General features: G+C 44.5%; 1 protein-coding gene across 1 annotated transcript in view; it reads right to left on the bottom strand.

Moving 5' to 3' along the window:
• Positions 1-1,789: 1,789 nt before the first annotated feature.
• The window catches only part of LOC121538496, a 48,907-nt gene continuing 30,733 nt past the window's right edge, over positions 1,790-19,963 (bottom strand). Inside the window, exons 2-3 of the mRNA XM_041846577.2 lie at positions 4,305-4,356; positions 1,790-3,530 (exon numbers count right to left, since the gene is read on the bottom strand). Of these exons, the coding sequence (XP_041702511.2) occupies positions 3,201-3,530; positions 4,305-4,356 (382 nt within the window). The 3' untranslated portion in view covers positions 1,790-3,200. The remainder of the gene's footprint in view (positions 3,531-4,304; positions 4,357-19,963) is intronic.

Below are 19,963 nucleotides of genomic sequence, written 5' to 3'. Positions count from 1 at the left end.
CTGCATTGTTGGGAAGGGTCCATAAGTAAGCATTTCAATGTTAATATACACCTGTTGTTTACAAAGCATGTGACAATACATTTTTGATTTGAAATATTTGCCAAACAGTATGAACTGTCATTCAGATCCTGAAGCATTCCAGGCCTTATCCACACTGTATCTAAGGCCTATATGTGAGCTATGGGAAACTAAACCTGGACCATAACCATTCATACTTGACCTGATGGTCAGTCAAGGACAGGACACAAGTACCAGCTTGTGAAATTGAGGATGAACTCAGTTGGAATTGCAACTCTATAAAAACAAGCAAGCGCCCCAACACCATGTAAAGGTGGTCTCGTAAACCCTGACACAGGCTTGTCAGTTATTGTGACACTTTCGGCGTTTCAGTCGCCCAGACTAGGCCCAACAAATTCCCTTTGGAGAACATCCTCAGATTCTCGCAAAAACTGGACATTGATTGACGTCAGTAGTTCCGCTTAGTGTTCCTTAATGAAGGACTCAATGACAGGTTAACACTCACCAGGTTTGTGTACCAACAAATGGTCACTGGGACAATTTAATTGGTTGAACCAGTCTAGACCAGTTTTATCACCAAAGATCTGGAGAAGACATAGTCTATCATTATCTTCATGCTGCCTGTGTTACTAGCCTGAGTGCCATTATGTTTGTGCTAGGGACCTTATGTAACCTCCACCAAAATAAGATGACTAATTTCATGTGTTCAGTCATACGGAAAAACAGGGCTGGGACCTGTTTGTTTATCCATGCTACTAGATACTGTTTGCTGGACCGAGACCTGTTGGTTTACCCATCATGCTACTAGATACTGTTTGCTGGACCGAGACCTGTTGGTTTACCCATCATGCTACTAGATACTGTTTGCTGGACCGAGACCTGTTGGTTTACCCATCATGCTACTAGATACTGTTTGCTGGACCGAGACCTGTCGGTTTACCCATCATGCTACTAGATACTGTTTGCTGGACCGAGACCTGTCGGTTTACCCATCATGCTACTAGATACTGTTTGCTGGACTGAGACCTGTTGGTTTACCCATCATGCTACTAGATACTGTTTGCTGGACTGAGACCTGTCGGTTTGTCCATGCTACCAGATATGTACTGTTTGCTGGACCGAGACCTGTTGGTTTACCCATCATGCTATCATTGCTTGGTATGCTGTCCTAGGGTGAACTAGCCTACTATACTCACTCATGTTCTCATGGCATGTGTGTAGCCCTCAGCTCACAGACCGGGACAGCACAGTAGAGAACCCACAAACCCACACAAACACACACTCCAGTTACACACTAGCTGCCAATATGGCTGAAGGATTTGTTATTTGGAACAAAGTAGTTTTCTTTCTTCCGGGCCCCTTGGACAACCATTATTACAAGCTTAGTTGTTTGAAAAGTTTTGACGTGCTACTTTGGACAAAGATTTAAGAAAATGTGGTGGATTTTCATTTTGACTTACACATGTAGTAAGCTACATTTAGTTTATCTGTAAAATGATCATGAATTAGACATCAAAATGTTTTCTTGCAAAGAATCATTAAGCTTTAACATGTCGGCCTACATATAAATTATTCACTTTTGCATAATTACTCTTAAGATCTTAGATAACTTCAACCAAATAGCAGTGGGTCTTGAAGCTCTTAAGCCCATGGCTAACATGGGTTGTTGTTGTGAGTGGTCAATGTACGCTAAATAGTTAATTATATAATCATGTTACTCTCCATTTAGATTGCAATACCGTTGAATAAGAAACACTGAAAGGGAAACAACTTAGCTTTAGTGTAAACGGAAAGTTTATTGCAAATGTGCATTTTTCTCCATTACATCATTTAAAAAAAAATACCTGTTTCATGGACACAATACAGCAACAATACCCAACGTTTATCAAAAAAAACATTACTGCTAACAAGAGTTCTCCCTGTGAACGATGTACACATGGTCCAGGTTGTTTGGTTTAGTTGGAAGTAGTAATGAGACAAAGTCTTTGGTAGTTAGAAAACAAAAAGTCCATTGTGGAAATATGGTATTCCTTTCCTGGAGATAGGCGCTACAGTCATGCCATTGATTCAAGTTGAGGTTGGCATCTGAACATGCGGAACAGAACACGTCTGCCAGGTCAGGATTGCATTCGCAGCCTTTAGAACATCAGCTTGTCAAATTCATCTCCAGCCCACTACTCTGAACACGTTAGTGAAATGGACAGAGCTAGGCAAAATGGGTAACAGATACTTCCATCCCCATAATAAATCATTTAACTGAACAGTTACAATGCTCCTATTAACACGTATTCCACTTTGCTCAGAATCACAAAACAAATGTAAAATAGCAGGATTTTCCCCCATAAGCAGCACACCCCAAACTGCAAAGAACACAAGCAATGATGTTCTGAATCATGATTACGGTAATCAGTTATCACCAGTGAGGTTGAGATAGAGAAGCAACAGGCCTCTCTCTCTCTCCCAGCACCAGCAACAGTCCAGCATCTCCTAGATCCTCTTTCCCTTCTACTCTTTCTGCTGGAGCTCAGGTTTGGTTTCCTTTTGACATGTTGCTTCTTAAAGGAATATTGACAGAGAATATCAGTAGTGATAGGTGGGAACAGTCATAAGATGGTTGAGATATTCTCTGACTAACTACTCAGAGCTTGTACTATCAGAAGTTAGAAGAAGAAATCCACATGGGGGGGGTCTAGTGGAGACTGGAGGGCCGTCTCTCTGTCTGTCTGTCTTGGAGAAGATTTCCTTTTTCCTTGGCTGGACCAGGAGAGGTAAAATGGAGGACGGGCCACTCTGGCATGGAGAGGCATCCACAGGATCAGGTCCCCGGGCCAGCCCTGTCTCTTAGCCCTCTCCCCCCTCTGTAGCAGGGGTGGTAGAGAATGGCTGAAGGGTTGTGCCCTCCTGGCCCCAGAAGGCCGGAGCCTCCCCTCTGTCCCAATGCGAGCGCTCTCCGGCTGGCTACATGAGCCCTCTCGTTTAGGGCTTCTGTCTAAAGAGAAATAGTCTAGATGTCGTAGGACGGACGGGCTTATCATAGCTTACAGCCTCAGCCTACAGCCGCTAGTTAGAGCGTCTTTTCATGTGCTTCGTTCGTCAATTGTGTTTCATCATCTGTTACAGACAGCTTCACTGAAGTTGGCAGCGACGATTAGTTTACAACTGGAGTTCCAAGGCAGAGCCATCTATACAGCAGAGCCAGCGCTGATGGGGCAGGACTGGTCAGGGTTATGGAGTCCCATCTGGGCTTGTTGCTGCTGGTACTGCTGAGTCTGCTGCTGGTACTGCTGGAGTTGGTACTGGTTGTCCAGCTGCAGGGGGACCAGAGCGCCTGGCTCGGACTCGGATGGAACCCGTTCCCGGAAGCTCTCCATCTGTTCTGGACTGGCCAGGTTCTTCAGAAGGCTGTTCTCACGTTCTAGCTGATTGTTCTTCTCAGCCAGCTCTCTGATCTGCTCCTTGAGGATCTCTACCTCCTCCCTGACCGCGTACATCAGGTGGTTCTTCACCAGATCCTAAGATAGGAGAGAAGGAATGAGATCTACTGTTAGAGAAGTCTGTTTAAAGAGAGAGAGAGAGAGAGAGAGAGAGAGAGAGAGAGAGAGAGAGAGAGAGAGAGAGAGAGAGAGAGAGAGAGAGAGTTCTGTGCAACTCATACAAACCGACCACAAATCTATCCATGCAGGGTGATTTATAGCATAAGCTTAACATACTGTGCCTTACAAACACTTGTAGTAGTAACATGTAGTAACAGGCCATGTGGTTACAGAGAGACTTGTACCCATATGGTCTGTATTAAGGTCTAAAGTGTGTCAGTAAACTAAATATTGAATAGTCTGACTGCTGTTGTGCACTCTATAGCTTCCTGCCTGCCTCCCTATCTGACAGAAAGAACACAAGTCACATGACACATCAAATCAAATCAAATTGTATTTGCCACATGCGCTGAATACAACAGGTGTAGACCTTAGAGTGAAATGCTGACTGACAAGCCCTTAACCAACAATGCAGTTTTATTAAGAAAAGATAGAAAAACCACAAAAAAAAGTGTTAAGTAAAAAATAGATAAGTACAAAAATAATAATAATCACGTGCATTGAGCGTGCTTCTACATTACTACACTAGTACTTGACTGATGCCTAGTCTACTACGATTACCAACATACAGAATATGACGACTATGGGCAAAGTGCATGAATGTGGTGGGATATGGAATAGCCCAGAGTTACTGGGTTACTATGAATGATGATATGAACGGTAAAAGTGTATCATGTTGCTGCTGATACATACCATTGCCTGTTCTATCTTGTTGTCAATGGCAACAACGCTAGCACCCGAGGCACTGTGGAGGAGAGAAGAAGAGAAGCCATAAGTCAACATATCAAATCAGAGCATTGGATCACAACAAACAAACTGGTGACCTAGTAAGTACGGGTAGGTTATGATGCTCTCATACAGATTCTGACACCAGACTGCCTCTATGGCACCAGGTCCAGCACCAAGATAACTTATTTTGAGTCTTTTGAGATGCAATTGCCATGTAATGCCATCATCACAAATGTTTATTTAATTTGTGTTTAGGCTATTTGTGTCCATGAATGAACCTTGCTACAAGTCTCAACCTATTTCAGATTGGGCATGTGTATGAAAAACCAGCCTGCCTGCAACCTAGTTAGATACATTGTTGCGCGCTGCAAAATATGACATAATATTTGTATCGAGAGATTGTTTCAAGATACTCCACTTTTAAGTGTTTGAAGATGCACCAGGAGGAGACGCGGCGGCTGGTGTCAAATTGCATTACTCATAGTCTGCACAGCATTATAGATTTATAATACGGTATTTCCAGTTATATCATAACGAATACCAGCATAACCTGACTTTGCTTAGTCTATTTGTAAAGAAATACATTTGACTATCTTGAATTACAACAATTTAGATGAAATATTTGAATGAAATCTATGACGTACAAATTACGCATCAATAACACACAAAATCCAGTGCGGATATCTATTTACCTGTTGTCGAGTTTTACAGACACCACATCTCCTCCTAATAACGAGGAGAAGAAGGAGATGCTGAAGTTATGCAACTGATAGACAGCAACCTCCATTGGCGTTTTGAAGATCTCCGCACTCAAATTCAGCACCAGACCCGTTTGGAAAATGCTTGTCGCCACGTTTGCGATTGGTTGAGTAGATAAATCTACCTATCTAGATACAATTCCAGGGTTAATGTGTTCAGCTTAATCGCTCGACTGACTGCACGACTCGATTCGGTTACTTCTGTTGTGAGTTGATTAGAGTGTAGTGCGGTAGGTTGATGTCGGGTGATGTGAGCCACGTTCGGTTTCAGCGAGTGATTCTATTTCTGCCACCGGCGGCGCTTATAGCTCAACTGTCTCCTGACGTCATCTGACGCGAGAATACTTTATGCAAATTAGTCCTTCTGGCATGATTTTCGCTCCACCCCCTTTCTGAACTCCTACAAAGATAATAAGCACTGAGTTGACCCGGAGACCGAATTCATTATCACCCTGAAACAAATAGGCAAAATAAATGCACAAATAAAGTGTGTGCTTATGTTTTGTTTTTTTTCCCGCGCATTTTTGGAGTAAAGGGTTTTGGTTGCGTAACATGTCATATGTTGTTTTGCATCAGCTGATAATACTTTTAAGGGAACGCTTCAACGGAATTAAGTATAATTATTATTAGCCCTATTATACCTATTTATTGGTATTTTAAATTCAATCGTTAATTTGTCAGGGACATGTGCAACAGTATGTCGAGATTATGAAACGGCTAGCCTATAGAGGCAAACTAGAATCCGGATATATTGAATGCACTAATAACGCATGCATTATTGGTTTATAACAGGATGTCTACATACTGTTTGTTGTTTTGAGTCGGTGTTATCTGCAGGTGCGATAGTAGAAGAAATTACAGCATGTTCCAAACAGAAGTTTTTGGGGAACTCCTTTCCACCCACTTTAAGGCTCTGGTCGTTTTCCTTCCTCTCCTCTAGAACTCTGACACCACCTGGTGGCTAGAGTTGAAGTTTCACTTCTTTCATAAATAATATTTACAGGTGTCATATTTTAGGAGAACACCTAACTAGCCTACTTGGGGAGCATTTAAGGATTTTGATGCATGGAATTAAACATATTATAACTAATTTGTAATATGCAATGTGTTTTTTGTTGTCCTAAAAGGCTCTCATTATCAGGCAAGAGTTTCAGCATAAGGACATCTTATAGGGGTCAGTATTGTCATCCATAGATAGCCCTACCTAGTGCATGCACCATACTAGCTGTCTTGTTGCTATGTGCATTCACTGTATAGCAACACAGTTATAACTTTTAACACCTCCAACACCCCTTTTGTTTCACTATTTTAGTCCGTATAAGAAAAGTAAGTTGTACCGTACACCATTTTGTGAGGGAGGGAAAGAATAGTTCTGTAACCCTCTGCTCCAATTAGCAAGGTGAGACTCCAGTTTGGTCGACACTAAAGCACATCTAACACAGCCACGTTGAACGTATTAGTATCAACACGACCTGTCCACTTGTGATTTCACGTTGCGCTGTGGCACTGCCATGCTTAGTGCCAGGCAGGGCTGTGGAAACCGGCTAGCTTGCGTCCCAAACAGCACTCTATTCCCTATTTAGTGCGCTACTTTTGACCAGGGGCCCATAGGGTAGTGCTCTATATAGGGAATAAAGTGCCATTTGGGATACAGCCCTAGAGTATTACATCTATTTTCTCTGGTTGGAAACACTCTGGGGGTTAGTCACAGTGGTCATTGTTTAGTACTGGTATTTTAAATTAGGTGTATTGTACTGTTTCCTATCTAAATACTGGAGGGAGAGAGAGAGGGAGAGAAAGAGAGAGAGAGAGAGAGAGAGAGAGAGAGAGAGAGAGAGAGAGAGAGAGAGAGAGAGAGAGAGAGAGAGAGAGAGAGAGAGAGAGAGAGAGAGAGAGAGAGAGAGAGAGAGAGAGAGAGAGAGAGAGAGAGAGAGAGAGAGAGAGAGAGAGAGAGAGAGAGAGAGAGAGAGAGAGAGAGAGAGAGAGAGAGAGAGAGAGAGAGAGAGAGAGAGAGAGAGAGAGAGAGAGAGAGAGAGAGAGAGAGAGAGAGAGGGAGAGAGAGAGAGAGAGAGAGAGAGAGAGAGGAAGAGAGAGAGAGAGAGAGAGAGAGAGAGAGAGAGAGAGAGAGAGAGAGAGAGAGGGAGAGAGAGAGAGAGAGAGAGAGAGAGAGAGAGAGAGAGAGAGAGAGAGAGAGAGAGAGAGAGAGAGAGAGAGAGAGAGAGAGAGAGAGAGAGAGAGAGAGAGAGAGAGAGAGAGACAAGAGAGAGAGAGAGAGAGAGAGAGAGAGAGAGACAAGAGAGAGAGAGAGAGAGAGAGAGAGAGAGAGAGAGAGAGAGAGAGAGAGACAAGAGAGAGAGAGAGAGAGAGAGAGAGAGAGAGAGAGAGAGAGAGAGAGAGAGAGAGAGAGAGAGAGAGAGAGAGAGAGAGAGAGAGAGAGAGAGAGAGAGAGAGAGAGAGAGAGGGAGAGAAGCACCTCTCACCATGAGAATGTAAACAAAGCACTGGTATTTCATCAACAATGTTTGGCTGCTCCTAAGCCATATTAACTCAGTCCTACTGTTTATATTTACCTCAGCCATATTACCCTGAGTCCTCCTACTGTTTATATTCTCCTCAGCCATATTACCCTCAGTTCTCCTAGCGTTTATATGCTATACGGGAAACTGTCAGCCAGCGTCCATTGAGTTAAGTGGGCTCCAGCCTAATGGGACCAGCGAGATCTATGACTCATTACAGAGCCTCCCGAATTGCACCATATTCTCACCATAGCGAACTACTTTTGACCAGGGCACATAGGACTCTGGTCATAAATAGAGCACTATGTAGGGAAAAGGGTTCCATTTGGAACACATCCCTGGATCTATGAGTCGTGATACAGCCAGCTAGGCGTTGAACCAGACTTTCCATCAGATGTCCTGGTCTGAGAGCCAAGCAAACACATTCTAACAGATTTAGTCTCTCTGTATATCTCATCTGGATCCCCATGGTGACCTCCAGAGGCCTTTGGATCCCCATGGTGACCTCCAGAGGCCCAAGCCTTCGGATCCCCATGGTGACCTCCAGAGGCCCAAGGCTTCGGATCCCCATGGTGACCTCCAGAGGACCAAGGCTTCGGATCCCCATGGTGACCTCCAGAGGACCAAGGCTTCGGATCCCCATGGTGACCTCCAGAGGCCCAAGGCTTTGGATCCCCATGGTGACCTCCAGAGGCCCAAGGCTTCGGATCCCCATGGTGACCTCCAGAGGCCCAAGGCTTCGGATCCCCATGGTGACCTCCAGAGGCCCAAGGCTTCGGATCCCCATGGTGACCTCCAGAGGACCAAGGCTTCGGATCCCCATGGTGACCTCCAGAGGCCCAAGGCTTCGGATCCCCATGGTGACCTCCAGAGGCCCAAGGCTTCGGATCCCCATGGTGACCTCCAGAGGCCCAAGGCTTCGGATCCCCATGGTGACCTCCAGAGGCCCAAGGCTTCGGATCCCCATGGTGACCTCCAGAGGCCCAAGGCTTTGACACTGTGTACTTCCCTAAATAGTGCACTACTTTTGCCCAGCACAGGGCTTTGTTCAAAAGTAGTGCGGTGTTATATTTACGACATAGTCTACAGTATGTATTCACCTCTGTAGCCCAGAGGGAACTAGGAGGTGTACATTATGTGTAAAATAGACACACAGACCATTCATGTTTTTTTTTACCCTTATTTTACCAGGTCAGTTGACTGAGAACACATTCTCATTTACAACAACGACCTTGAGAATAGTTACAGGGGAGAGGGGGGGATGAATGAGCCAATTGGAAGCTAGGGATGATTAGGTGGCCATGATGGTATGAGGACCAGATTGGGAATTTAGCCAGGACACCGGGGGTTAATACCCCCACTCTTACAATAAGAGCCATGGAATCTGTAGGGACCACAGAGAGTCAGGACACCTGTTTAACGTCCCATCCTATAGACGGCACCCTACACAGGGCAATGTCCCCAATCACTGCCCTGGGGCATTGGGATATTATACTTTTATTTTAGACCAGAGGAAAGAGTGCCTCCTACTGGCCCTCCAACACCACTTCCAGTAGCACCTGGCCTCCCATCCAGGGACCGACCAGGACCAACCATGCTTACTGCAGCTTCAGAGACAAGGCAGCAGTGGGATGCAGGGTGGTGTGCTGCTGAAGGTCAGCCTCTACAGTGTAGAGAATAACATAAATGCATGGACTGACAAGAGGGAGTGAGACACACAATGAAAACCTAATCACAAGCCATCAGTTTGTCACCCAGAGAACAGGGGAGATGTCCCAGGCAAGACTCTTCTTCTCTGTAAACACAATGCGTGTTCTAAACCCATAGACAATGGACCCACTGTCCTGCTGGAAGCAAAACAAGGGTCCAAGAAAGAAGAACAATGACAGTGTTCCTTTCTTATCAAACACAGGTTCAGTATTTTATATACAGACAGAAGTATTTTACCACAATATACATCCAGGCTTCCAGATAAATTTTATTCAATGTTGCAGAGGAATATAACTTCCCCAGTGTTTATTAACCAGTTACAAATCAACCAAATGTCCACCTTCCCTACTATTCCTGACTGTCCCTGTACCTTCTCAACAAACCAACCAAATGTCCACCTTCCCTACTCTTCCTGACTGTCCCTGTACCTTCTCAACAAACCAACCAAATGTCCACCTTCCCTACTATTCCTGACTGTCCCTGTACCTTCTCAACAAACCAACCAAATGTCCACCTTCCCTACTATTCCTGACTGTCCCTGTACCTTCTCAACAAACCAACCAAATGTCCACCTTCCCTACTCTTCCTGACTGTCCCTATACCTTCTCAACAAACCAACCAAATGTCCACCTTCCCTACTCTTCCTGACTGTCCCTGTACCTTCTCAACAAACCAACCAAATGTCCACCTTCCCTACTCTTCCTGACTGTCCCTGTACCTTCTCAACAAACCAACCAAATGTCCAACTTCCCTACTCTTCCTGACTGTCCCTGTACCTTCTCAACAAACCAACCAAATGTCCACCTTCCCTGCTCTTCCTGACTGTCCCTGTACCTTCTTAACAAACCAACCAAATGTCCACCTTCCCTACTCTTCCTGACTGTCTCTGTACCTTCTCAACAAACCAACCAAATGTCCACCTTCCCTACTATTCCTGACTGTCCCTGTACCTTCTCTACAAACCAACCAAATGTCCACCTTCCCTACTCTTCCTGACTGTCCCTGTACCTTCTCAACAAACCAACCAAATGTCCACCTTCCCTTCTCTTCCTGACTGTCCCTGTACCTTCTCAACAAACCAACCAAATGTCCACCTTCCCTACTATTCCTGACTGTCCCTGTACCTTCTCAACAAACCAACCAAATGTCTACCTTCCCTACTCTTCCTGACTGTCCCTGTACCTTCTCAACAAACCAACCAAATGTCCACCTTCCCTACTCTTCCTGACTGTCCCTGTACCTTCTCAACAAACCAACCAAATGTCCACCTTCCCTACTCTTCCTGACTGTCCCTGTACCTTCTCAACAAACCAACCAAATGTCCACCTTCCCTACTCTTCCTGACTGTCCCTGTACCTTCTCAACAAACCAACCAAATGTCCACCTTCCCTGCTCTTCCTGACTGTCCCTGTACCTTCTTAACAAACCAACCAAATGTCCACCTTCCCTACTATTCCTGACTGTCCCTGTACCTTCTCAACAAACCAACCAAATGTCCACCTTCCCTACTCTTCCTGACTGTCCCTATACCTTCTCAACAAACCAACCAAATGTCCACCTTCCCTACTCTTCCTGACTGTCCCTGTACCTTCTCAACAAACCAACCAAATGTCCACCTTCCCTACTCTTCCTGACTGTCCCTGTACCTTCTCAACAAACCAACCAAATGTCCAACTTCCCTACTCTTCCTGACTGTCCCTGTACCTTCTCAACAAACCAACCAAATGTCCAACTTCCCTACTCTTCCTGACTGTCCCTGTACCTTCTCAACAAACCAACCAAATGTCCACCTTCCCTGCTCTTCCTGACTGTCTCTGTACCTTCTCAACAAACCAACCAAATGTCCACCTTCCCTACTATTCCTGACTGTCCCTGTACCTTCTCTACAAACCAACCAAATGTCCACCTTCCCTACTCTTCCTGACTGTCCCTGTACCTTCTCAACAAACCAACCAAATGTCCACCTTCCCTTCTCTTCCTGACTGTCCCTGTACCTTCTCAACAAACCAACCAAATGTCCACCTTCCCTACTATTCCTGACTGTCCCTGTACCTTCTCAACAAACCAACCAAATGTCTACCTTCCCTACTCTTCCTGACTGTCCCTGTACCTTCTCAACAAACCAACCAAATGTCCACCTTCCCTACTCTTCCTGACTGTCCCTGTACCTTCTCAACAAACCAACCAAATGTCCACCTTCCCTACTCTTCCTGACTGTCCCTGTACCTTCTCAACAAACCAACCAAATGTCCACCTTCCCTACTCTTCCTGACTGTCCCTGTACCTTCTCAACAAACCAACCAAATGTCCACCTTCCCTGCTCTTCCTGACTGTCCCTGTACCTTCTTAACAAACCAACCAAATGTCCACCTTCCCTACTCTTCCTGACTGTCCCTGTACCTTCTCAACAAACCAACCAAATGTCCACCTTCCCTACTATTCCTGACTGTCCCTGTACCTTCTCTACAAACCAACTAAATGTCCACCTTCCCTACTATTCCTGACTGTCCCTGTACCTTCTCAACAAACCAACCAAATGTCCACCTTCCCTACTATTCCTGACTGTCCCTGTACCTTCTCAAAAAAAACAACCAAATGTCCACCTTCCCTACTATTCCTGACTGTCCCTGTACCTTCTCAACAAACCAACCAAATGTCCACCTTCCCTACTCTTCCTGACTGTCCCTGTACCTTCTCAACAAACCAACCAATCCCCTTTATCTTTACAATGTAATGTCACATTCAGCCATCCACACGCTCCGAACATGTTCCCGGACACCCTCCGACCACGCTCTGAAAACGCTCGGAACACACGCCGAACGTGCTCCGACCACCACTTACCGCCGATACCCCCTCTGGGACAGACTAGGTGAGTAGGGGGGTTGGTAGTGGTAGTTCATGGCTCTCGCAACGCTGCTCAGACGTCTCTGTGTCTGCAGTGGGGCTGGGACGGCAGCAGGCGGCTCGGCTAGTCGCTGGATGGTTTGCTGGGCTGGCCCAGGGGATGGGAGAGGGGGTCTGCCTCTGGCCTGGCTAGGGAGTGGGACAACACGGGGACGCGGGGACGCGACCAACAGGCTCCCATCCCAACGACCAACCAACAAATGAGAGGATAGTGAAGTCAGGGATGCTTTCGCTGTTCTGTTATTCACCATTGTTTCTGTTTTTTCAGCTCTCTCTGTCTCTGTCTCTGTCTCTGTCTCTGTCTCTGTCTGTCTCTCTCTCTCTCTCTCTCTCTCTCTCTCTCTCTCTCTCTCTCTCTCTCTCTCTCTCTCTCTCTCTCTCTCTCTCTCTCTCTCTCTCTCTCTCTCTCTCTCTCTCTCTCTCTCTCTCTCTCTCTCTCTCTCTCTCTCTCTCAAAGCACAAAGAGAAAATTGACGAGGATACCTCTGGATGTGGGCCAAGGCCTATGCACAACGCAGCACACAGCGGCACTCATCTTGTGATGTTCCAAGGCCGTATTAGGACCATACCGTCAGCAACCATTCTCACGCAACAGCTGTCCATGCACTGAATGTGAACCTCATTCACAATGAGGGGGAATTCTTCAAATTGAAAACATTTCTCAAATGTTTTATCTATTGATTACTGAGGGAATATTTTGTGCAACAGACTGGAATTTTAACGGCTTATCTTCTCTGTCATAAAACACTAGTCTTCCATTGTTCTGAGACATGGAACATGTAGCCAACCTCTTATAATCTTACGTATGTTCTTATGTCAAAATATTTGAGTTTTCTCAAGAGATGAGTCAATCCAGTTAGACAGAAATGGGACAGCTTCATTTGGCACTATTTTGTACCTGGGCAAAATGCAAACACAACATTTAGAGAGATATAGTGTATTGTAGATCTACTGTACCTAGCTGTTACAGGAGATATTCACATTTAAAACAAGTTGAAGCAGGACATGTCGAAAAACAATGGCATTACATTACATAAGGTTAAAGATTAAACGCGTGTCAGTCTTATTAGTCCATAGACTAGCTGCAGAAACCACCAATGAATCAGGTCAACAGGGCTTTCCTTTCATACCTAGCTAGATTGAGATTTGACACATGATGCTGAACGATGATGATCCCACATTGTGATCCCACAGTGCCAACATAATGCAGACCTAATTAAACAGATATCCATACAGATATATCCTGACATGATGGGAACACAGGGACAGATCAATGGTAATACCCTGGAACAAGTCAATCTCATCTCCCTGTTAAATCCCTCTTTCTGTCGGTGGTCCGTCAATACGGCTGAGAACAGTCCTTGTCATTTCTCCTCTAAACTCTATGATTGTATTCCAAATGGCACCCCTATTCCCTATGTAGTACACTTCTTTTGACTAGAGCCCTATGGGACATGTCCAAAAGTAGTGCGCTATATAGAGAATAGGGTGCCATTTGGGACGTATCTGCTGTTACCTCCCCTCTAAACTCTACCATGACCCACAGGAAGTCAGGGCAGAACACTGGAGGTCTGGGCAGGTCAATGACAGCTGATCTCCCTCCCTTTGTAGAACTCACGGAATTAGAATCCATTCCAAGTTAGAATAGAATGAGAAGTAATTCTATGATGAATTCTAGAGCCCCTTCCCAGAGACAGGGCCATTATGGGGTGTATTAGTTGATAAGAGAGGGAGTTAAACATTATGAGAGATTGTCACCACCAGAGTGGGTCTGACTCCTCATATCAGCACTAACTAGGACATACAGTATCTTTCATGGGAGTGGACTCATGCTGATATCTGTAGATGTTAGTAGATATCATCTAATAGATAACCTTTCTAAGAACTGGAAAAATAGGGGGCCATTCCATGGTTCACTGGGCAGATGGCCAGGTGTAGCCAACTCAACACGCCACAAAAGGTGATTCTTCATCTGCTATTCCCTACGTAGTGCACTACTTTTGACCATGGCCTATAGGTCTCTGGTGAGAAATAGTGCACTATGTAGGGAATAGGGTGCTGTTTGCGCTGCAGATCATTTGTCTGATGATCGACTAACTGATGCGACTAACAACATGTATACTGTTCCGCTGGAGCCCAGAGAGAAATGAGGCGTATAGAAAATAATCTATTATTCTGCTTCTGTTGCGCCCATGCCTCTACTTTCATGTCATTGTGTGGTCAGGCCTCCTCCGCAGTTCTGATCTCCTCACACCATCCATGTTAAGCCTGTTAGCCTGTTATCTGGCTAACTGATGAAGAAAGCTTGTCTGTCGAAACGTTGGTTATTAGGATATAAAATTATTGCATCTGAGCTCCTAGGCTTTCCTTTTCTTTTTCAAACCTGTTAATCTGGTGCCACTGAAGAGACGCTTGTACAAGTCGGCTATTTGAATAGTTACAACACTGGCAGACAGACAGGCGCCGTGCAGTGTTTGCCACTAGGGGTGTGTCCCAAATGGGCCAATAGAATAGGGTGCCGTGATGGACGCACCCTACGTCTACACCTGAGTGAGTTGGGAGAGTTTTCCCAAGCAGCCAGGCATCAGACCAGACAGTGAACCGCTCTGGTTGGTGAAACATCTGCGCCAACAACGACCCAAGTCGCTCTTCACAAGAGACACACTCTGGGTGGTGCCTGGTTACACAACAACATCAACAAGCCACCCAGTCCATATTAACAGCCTCACCATTCACATGGAAACACATGCAGTAGGCTACGTACAGCGTCATGCTGTCATTCGATGACATTCAATGACAAATAGTCCGCTTTTTTTTGTTGATATGTGAATTAAATGATGGTCAGTTCAACACCAGCAGAAAGGGACGCATTATTGCCACACACAAGAATGTATGCTCAGACACACACACAAACCCACACACACACACACACACACACACACACAACCCCCCCCACACACACACACAGCTCTCTGAGGGCTCATTGTCATTCTGAGCCCCCCCACCCACCTCCTCTCTTTCCATGTTGCCTGATTTTCATGCCCTCATGAGAACCTTGTTATCCAGGAAGTAGAGACATCTGTCTTTTAATGTCATGTTACTCTGTATGATCCGGTCAGTTAATTATCATGTTACTCTGCATGATCCGGTCAGTTAATTATCATGCTACTCTGTATGATCCGGTCAGTTAATTATCATGTTACTCTGTATGATCCGGTCAGTTAATTATCATGCTACTCTGTATGATCCCGTCAGTTAATTATCATGTTACTCTGCATGATCCGGTCAGTTAATTATCATGCTACTCTGTATGATCCCGTCAGTTAATTATCATGTTACTCTGCATGATCCGGTCAGTTAATTATCATGCTACTCTGTATGATCCGGTCAGTTAATTATCATGTTACTCTGTATGATCCGGTCAGTTAATTATCATGTTACTCTGTATGATCCGGTCAGTTAATTATCATGTTACTCTGTATGATCCGGTCAGTTAATTATCATGTTACTCTGTATGATCCGGTCAGTTAATTATCATGTTACTCTGTATGATCCGGTCAGTTAATTATCATGTTACTCTGTATGATCCCGTCAGTTAATTATCATGTTACTCTGTATGATCCGGTCAGTTAATTATCATGTTACTCTGTATGATCCCGTCAGTTAATTATCATGTTACTCTGTATGATCCGGTCAGTTAATTATCATGTTACTCTGTATGATCCGGTCAGTTAATTATCATGTTACTCTGTATGATCCGGTCAGTTAATTATCATGTTACTCTGTATGATCCGGTCAGAGGCAACACACAAGCTGTTTTGAAAGATACATGTTACACACTCACACAATTAGAATGACTATTTGTTGAGTACTTCTGTTTAACTGTTCTAGTTCTAATTATATGGCCACACTACATTTACTGTGTTGTTTTCTGTTACTATTCTCATTCTATGGTTTGAACAAGTCATGTTTTACGGAGCAATAGCACGTTCTATTGACAGATCTGTAGCTAGCTTGACTTCAGAGGGGGAATAACTAACATGGTCCATGTCCAATGAGACAGTAATGATAACTAACATGGTCCATGTCCAATGAGACAGTATTGATAACTAACATGGTCCATGTCCAATGAGACAGTAATGATAACTAACATGGTCCATGTCCAATGAGACAGTAATGATAACTAACATGGTCCATGTCCAATGGAACATTAATGATAACTAACATGGTCCATGTCCAATGGGACATTAATGATAACTAACATGGTCCATGTCCAATGGGACATTAATGATAACTAACATGGTCCATGTCCAATTAGACAGTATTGATAACTAACATGGTCCATGTCCAATGGGACATTAATGATAACTAACATGGTCCATGTCCAATGGGACATTAATGAGAACTAACATGGTCCATGTCCAATGAGACAGTAATGATAACTAACATGGTCCATGTCCAATGGGACAGTAATGATAACTAACATGGTCCATGTCCAATGGGACATTAATGATAACTAACATGGTCCATGTCCAATGAGACAGTAATGATAACTAACATGGTCCATGTCCAATGGGACATTAATGATAACTAACATGGTCCATGTCCAATTAGACAGTATTGATAACTAACATGGTCCATGTCCAATGGGACATTAATGATAACTAACATGGTCCATGCCCAATGGGACACTAAGTTGCCATTTCAGTAATTTGATTGAGTTGTTTTGCTTATCTTTTGAATACAAACATTTACCACTGGGAATGAATTACAACTATATCCTCCTACTATGTTGTCCAAATTGAAAAAGCAGTGGAAAATGCTGGAGTTACAATGCTATAAAAAGACAGTGGTGTCATGCAACGCAAGACTCTTCCATGACAACTGGTCACGTGTAGCTCAGTTGGTAGAGCATGGCGTTTGCAACGCCAGGGTTGTGGGTTCGATTCCCACGGGGGGCCAGTATGAAAAAAAAAAATGTTTGCACTCACTAACTGTAAGCTGCTCTGGATAAGAGCATCTGCTAAAATGTAAACATGAAAAGCTGAAATGTTACGGCCTTCAGCCTTCCTTCTTGGGAAGCATCTTTGTGGTGCTCTGAAAAAAAGCACGAGCTGCCTTGTTTGTCTGTTCACACACAGTGCAGATTTACCTCAGATGTGGATGCCTTAGGAGATATGTGAAGGCTTCACAAGGGCTGACGGTATAGAGAGAGTGGGACATAGTGTGCTGAGAAATCCCAAGACCCTCCAGACCTGTCTAAACTCAAAGCTATGTGCAATAAAGAAATGGTTCCACAAACAAATGTCCCTCTTTGCTGGCCCTGTCTTGCATTTGCTTTCAGAGTTGGTGTATGTTTTGTAAAGCACACTGCAACGTTATAACAATCAATGAACCACCTCTGTTACATTCATATTTTGTGAAAAAACGAACACCCTATTTCACCAGTCCCCCCTTGCCTGCAGATGTGAGGTTGTGCCCCCTCTATAACCATCCTGCCCTCTAGTAAGGTGCCTCTCTGAACAGCTGTGACCTGTGACATAGTGACTGGGACAGGGCAGGACTGTCTGTCTGTCTCTGTCTAGTCAGCAGAAGATCTGGATCAAATCGTCTGACAAAGACAAAAAACTTTCCTTCAATGTCAAGTAGTGTCCAGATGGAACAATCCCACGGTATCCCCTTGGCACTGACTGGCTCATGTGTCATCACTACAGTAACGGAGCCACTACAACCTCACATATCTCCCATGACGGATGAAAGCCCTATGATGATCTGGAACTCACTCCTGCCCTGATTTTGCCAAGCTATCCCCATCATTGTTTAAAACATGTTGTAACTATCCATTAAACGCTCTACACCCCCAGTTGTAACTGTCCATTACAGCGCTACACCCCCAGTTGTAACTGTCCATTACAGCTCTACACCCCCAGTTGTAACTGTCCATTACAGCTCTACACCCCCAGTTGTAACTATCCATTAAAAGCTCTACACCCCCAGTTGTAACTGTCCATTACAGCTCTACACCCCCAGTTGTAACTATCCATTAAAAGCTCTACACCCCCAGTTGTAACTGTCCATTACAGCTCTACACCCCCAGTTGTAACTGTCCATTACAGCTCTACACCCCCAGTTGTAACTATCCATTAAAAGCTCTACACCCCCAGTTGTAACTATCCATTAAAAGCTCTACACCCCCAGTTGTAACTATCCATTAAAAGCTCTACACCCCCAGTTGTAACTGTCCATTACAGCTCTACACCCCCAGTTGTAACTGTCCATTACAGCTCTACACCCCCAGTTGTAACTGTCCATTACAGCTCTACACCCCCAGTTGTAACTATCCATTAAAAGCTCTACACCCCCAGTTGTAACTGTCCATTACAGCTCTACACCCCCAGTTGTAACTGTCCATTACAGCTCTACACCCCCAGTTGTAACTGTCCATTACAGCTCTACACCCCCAGTTGTAATTATCCATTAAAAGCTCTACACCCCCAGTAGCTTGACTTTCTGCTTAGATTGTATTTTATTTGACCTCTTTTACCAGACTTGATTTTCCCTTACGAAAAATGTCAACCCCTGCAAAAATATCCATTAATTATAATCCACATAATAATTCACATTTCCTGTTGCTGCAGGATTATTTTCCTGCCGTAGCAAACTGGCTCAAATTAAGACGCTACATCTGTAGTGCACTACATAGGGAATAAGGTGCCATTTGGGACGCAGCCAATATACTGTAGCTGCTATGATCGTCATTGTCTTTTCCTCACCGACTGAGAGCATTTGTCCCCAAGGTGAAAGAGAAGCCATGGACTGGAGGGAGCCCAAACAACAACTGAGCTCAATGAGATTTAAATCATAGTAACACCCGGCTACAGTACCACAATTATTATTATTATGTTTGCAACAAATTGAGTCAGACCTTTCCCGATCCAATGTGGACGTGTTCCGACTAACAAGGAAGTCACCGTAGTTGATGATGACATTTTTTGTTGTGGTCCAAATAGCACACTATTCCCTAGATAGCGCACTACTTTTCACCAGGACCCATAGGGCTATGTTCAAAAGTAGTGTACTAAACAGGGAATAGGCTTCCAGTTGGGACACAGATGGTGACATTTTATCAGTAAAATTGAATTGTGGGTTTTATCTGCATGAATTTCTCTTTCCCAATTGTCATTTTCTGGCAGTAAATTAGGTAAAGAGCTTCATCAGAGGATACAATTCATTGATATGGTTTCACTTCTGGTAGCAGAGAAATAGTAATTCTGTGGGAAGCACTGCCGCGAGCTGCCCAGTGACACAAGCCTACCAGACAAGCTAAATCACTTCTATGCTCGCTTCAAGGCAAGCAACACTGAAGCATGCATGAGAGCACCAGCTGTTCCGGATGACTATGTGATCACGCTCTCCGTAGCCGATGTGAGTAAGACTTTTAAGCAGGTCAACATTCAAAAAGGCCGCAGGGCCAGACGGATTACCAGGACGTGTACTCCGAGCATGTGCTGACCAACTAGCAAGTGTCTTCACTGACATTTTCAACATGTCCCTGACTGAGTCTGTAATACCAACATGTTTCAAGCAGACCACCATAGTCCCTGTGCCCAAGGACACTAAGATAACCTGCCTAAATGACTACGGACCCGTAGCACTCACGTCTGTAGCCATGAAGTGCTTTGAAAGGCTGGTCATGGCTCACATCAACACCATTATCCCAGAAACCCTAGACCCA

This window comes from Coregonus clupeaformis, chromosome 3 (genome assembly GCF_020615455.1).
Source record: "Coregonus clupeaformis isolate EN_2021a chromosome 3, ASM2061545v1, whole genome shotgun sequence".
Lineage (NCBI taxonomy): Eukaryota > Metazoa > Chordata > Actinopteri > Salmoniformes > Salmonidae > Coregonus > Coregonus clupeaformis.
Note: the sequence above shows the minus strand (reverse complement) of the source record. Positions and strands in the feature narration are given on the sequence as shown.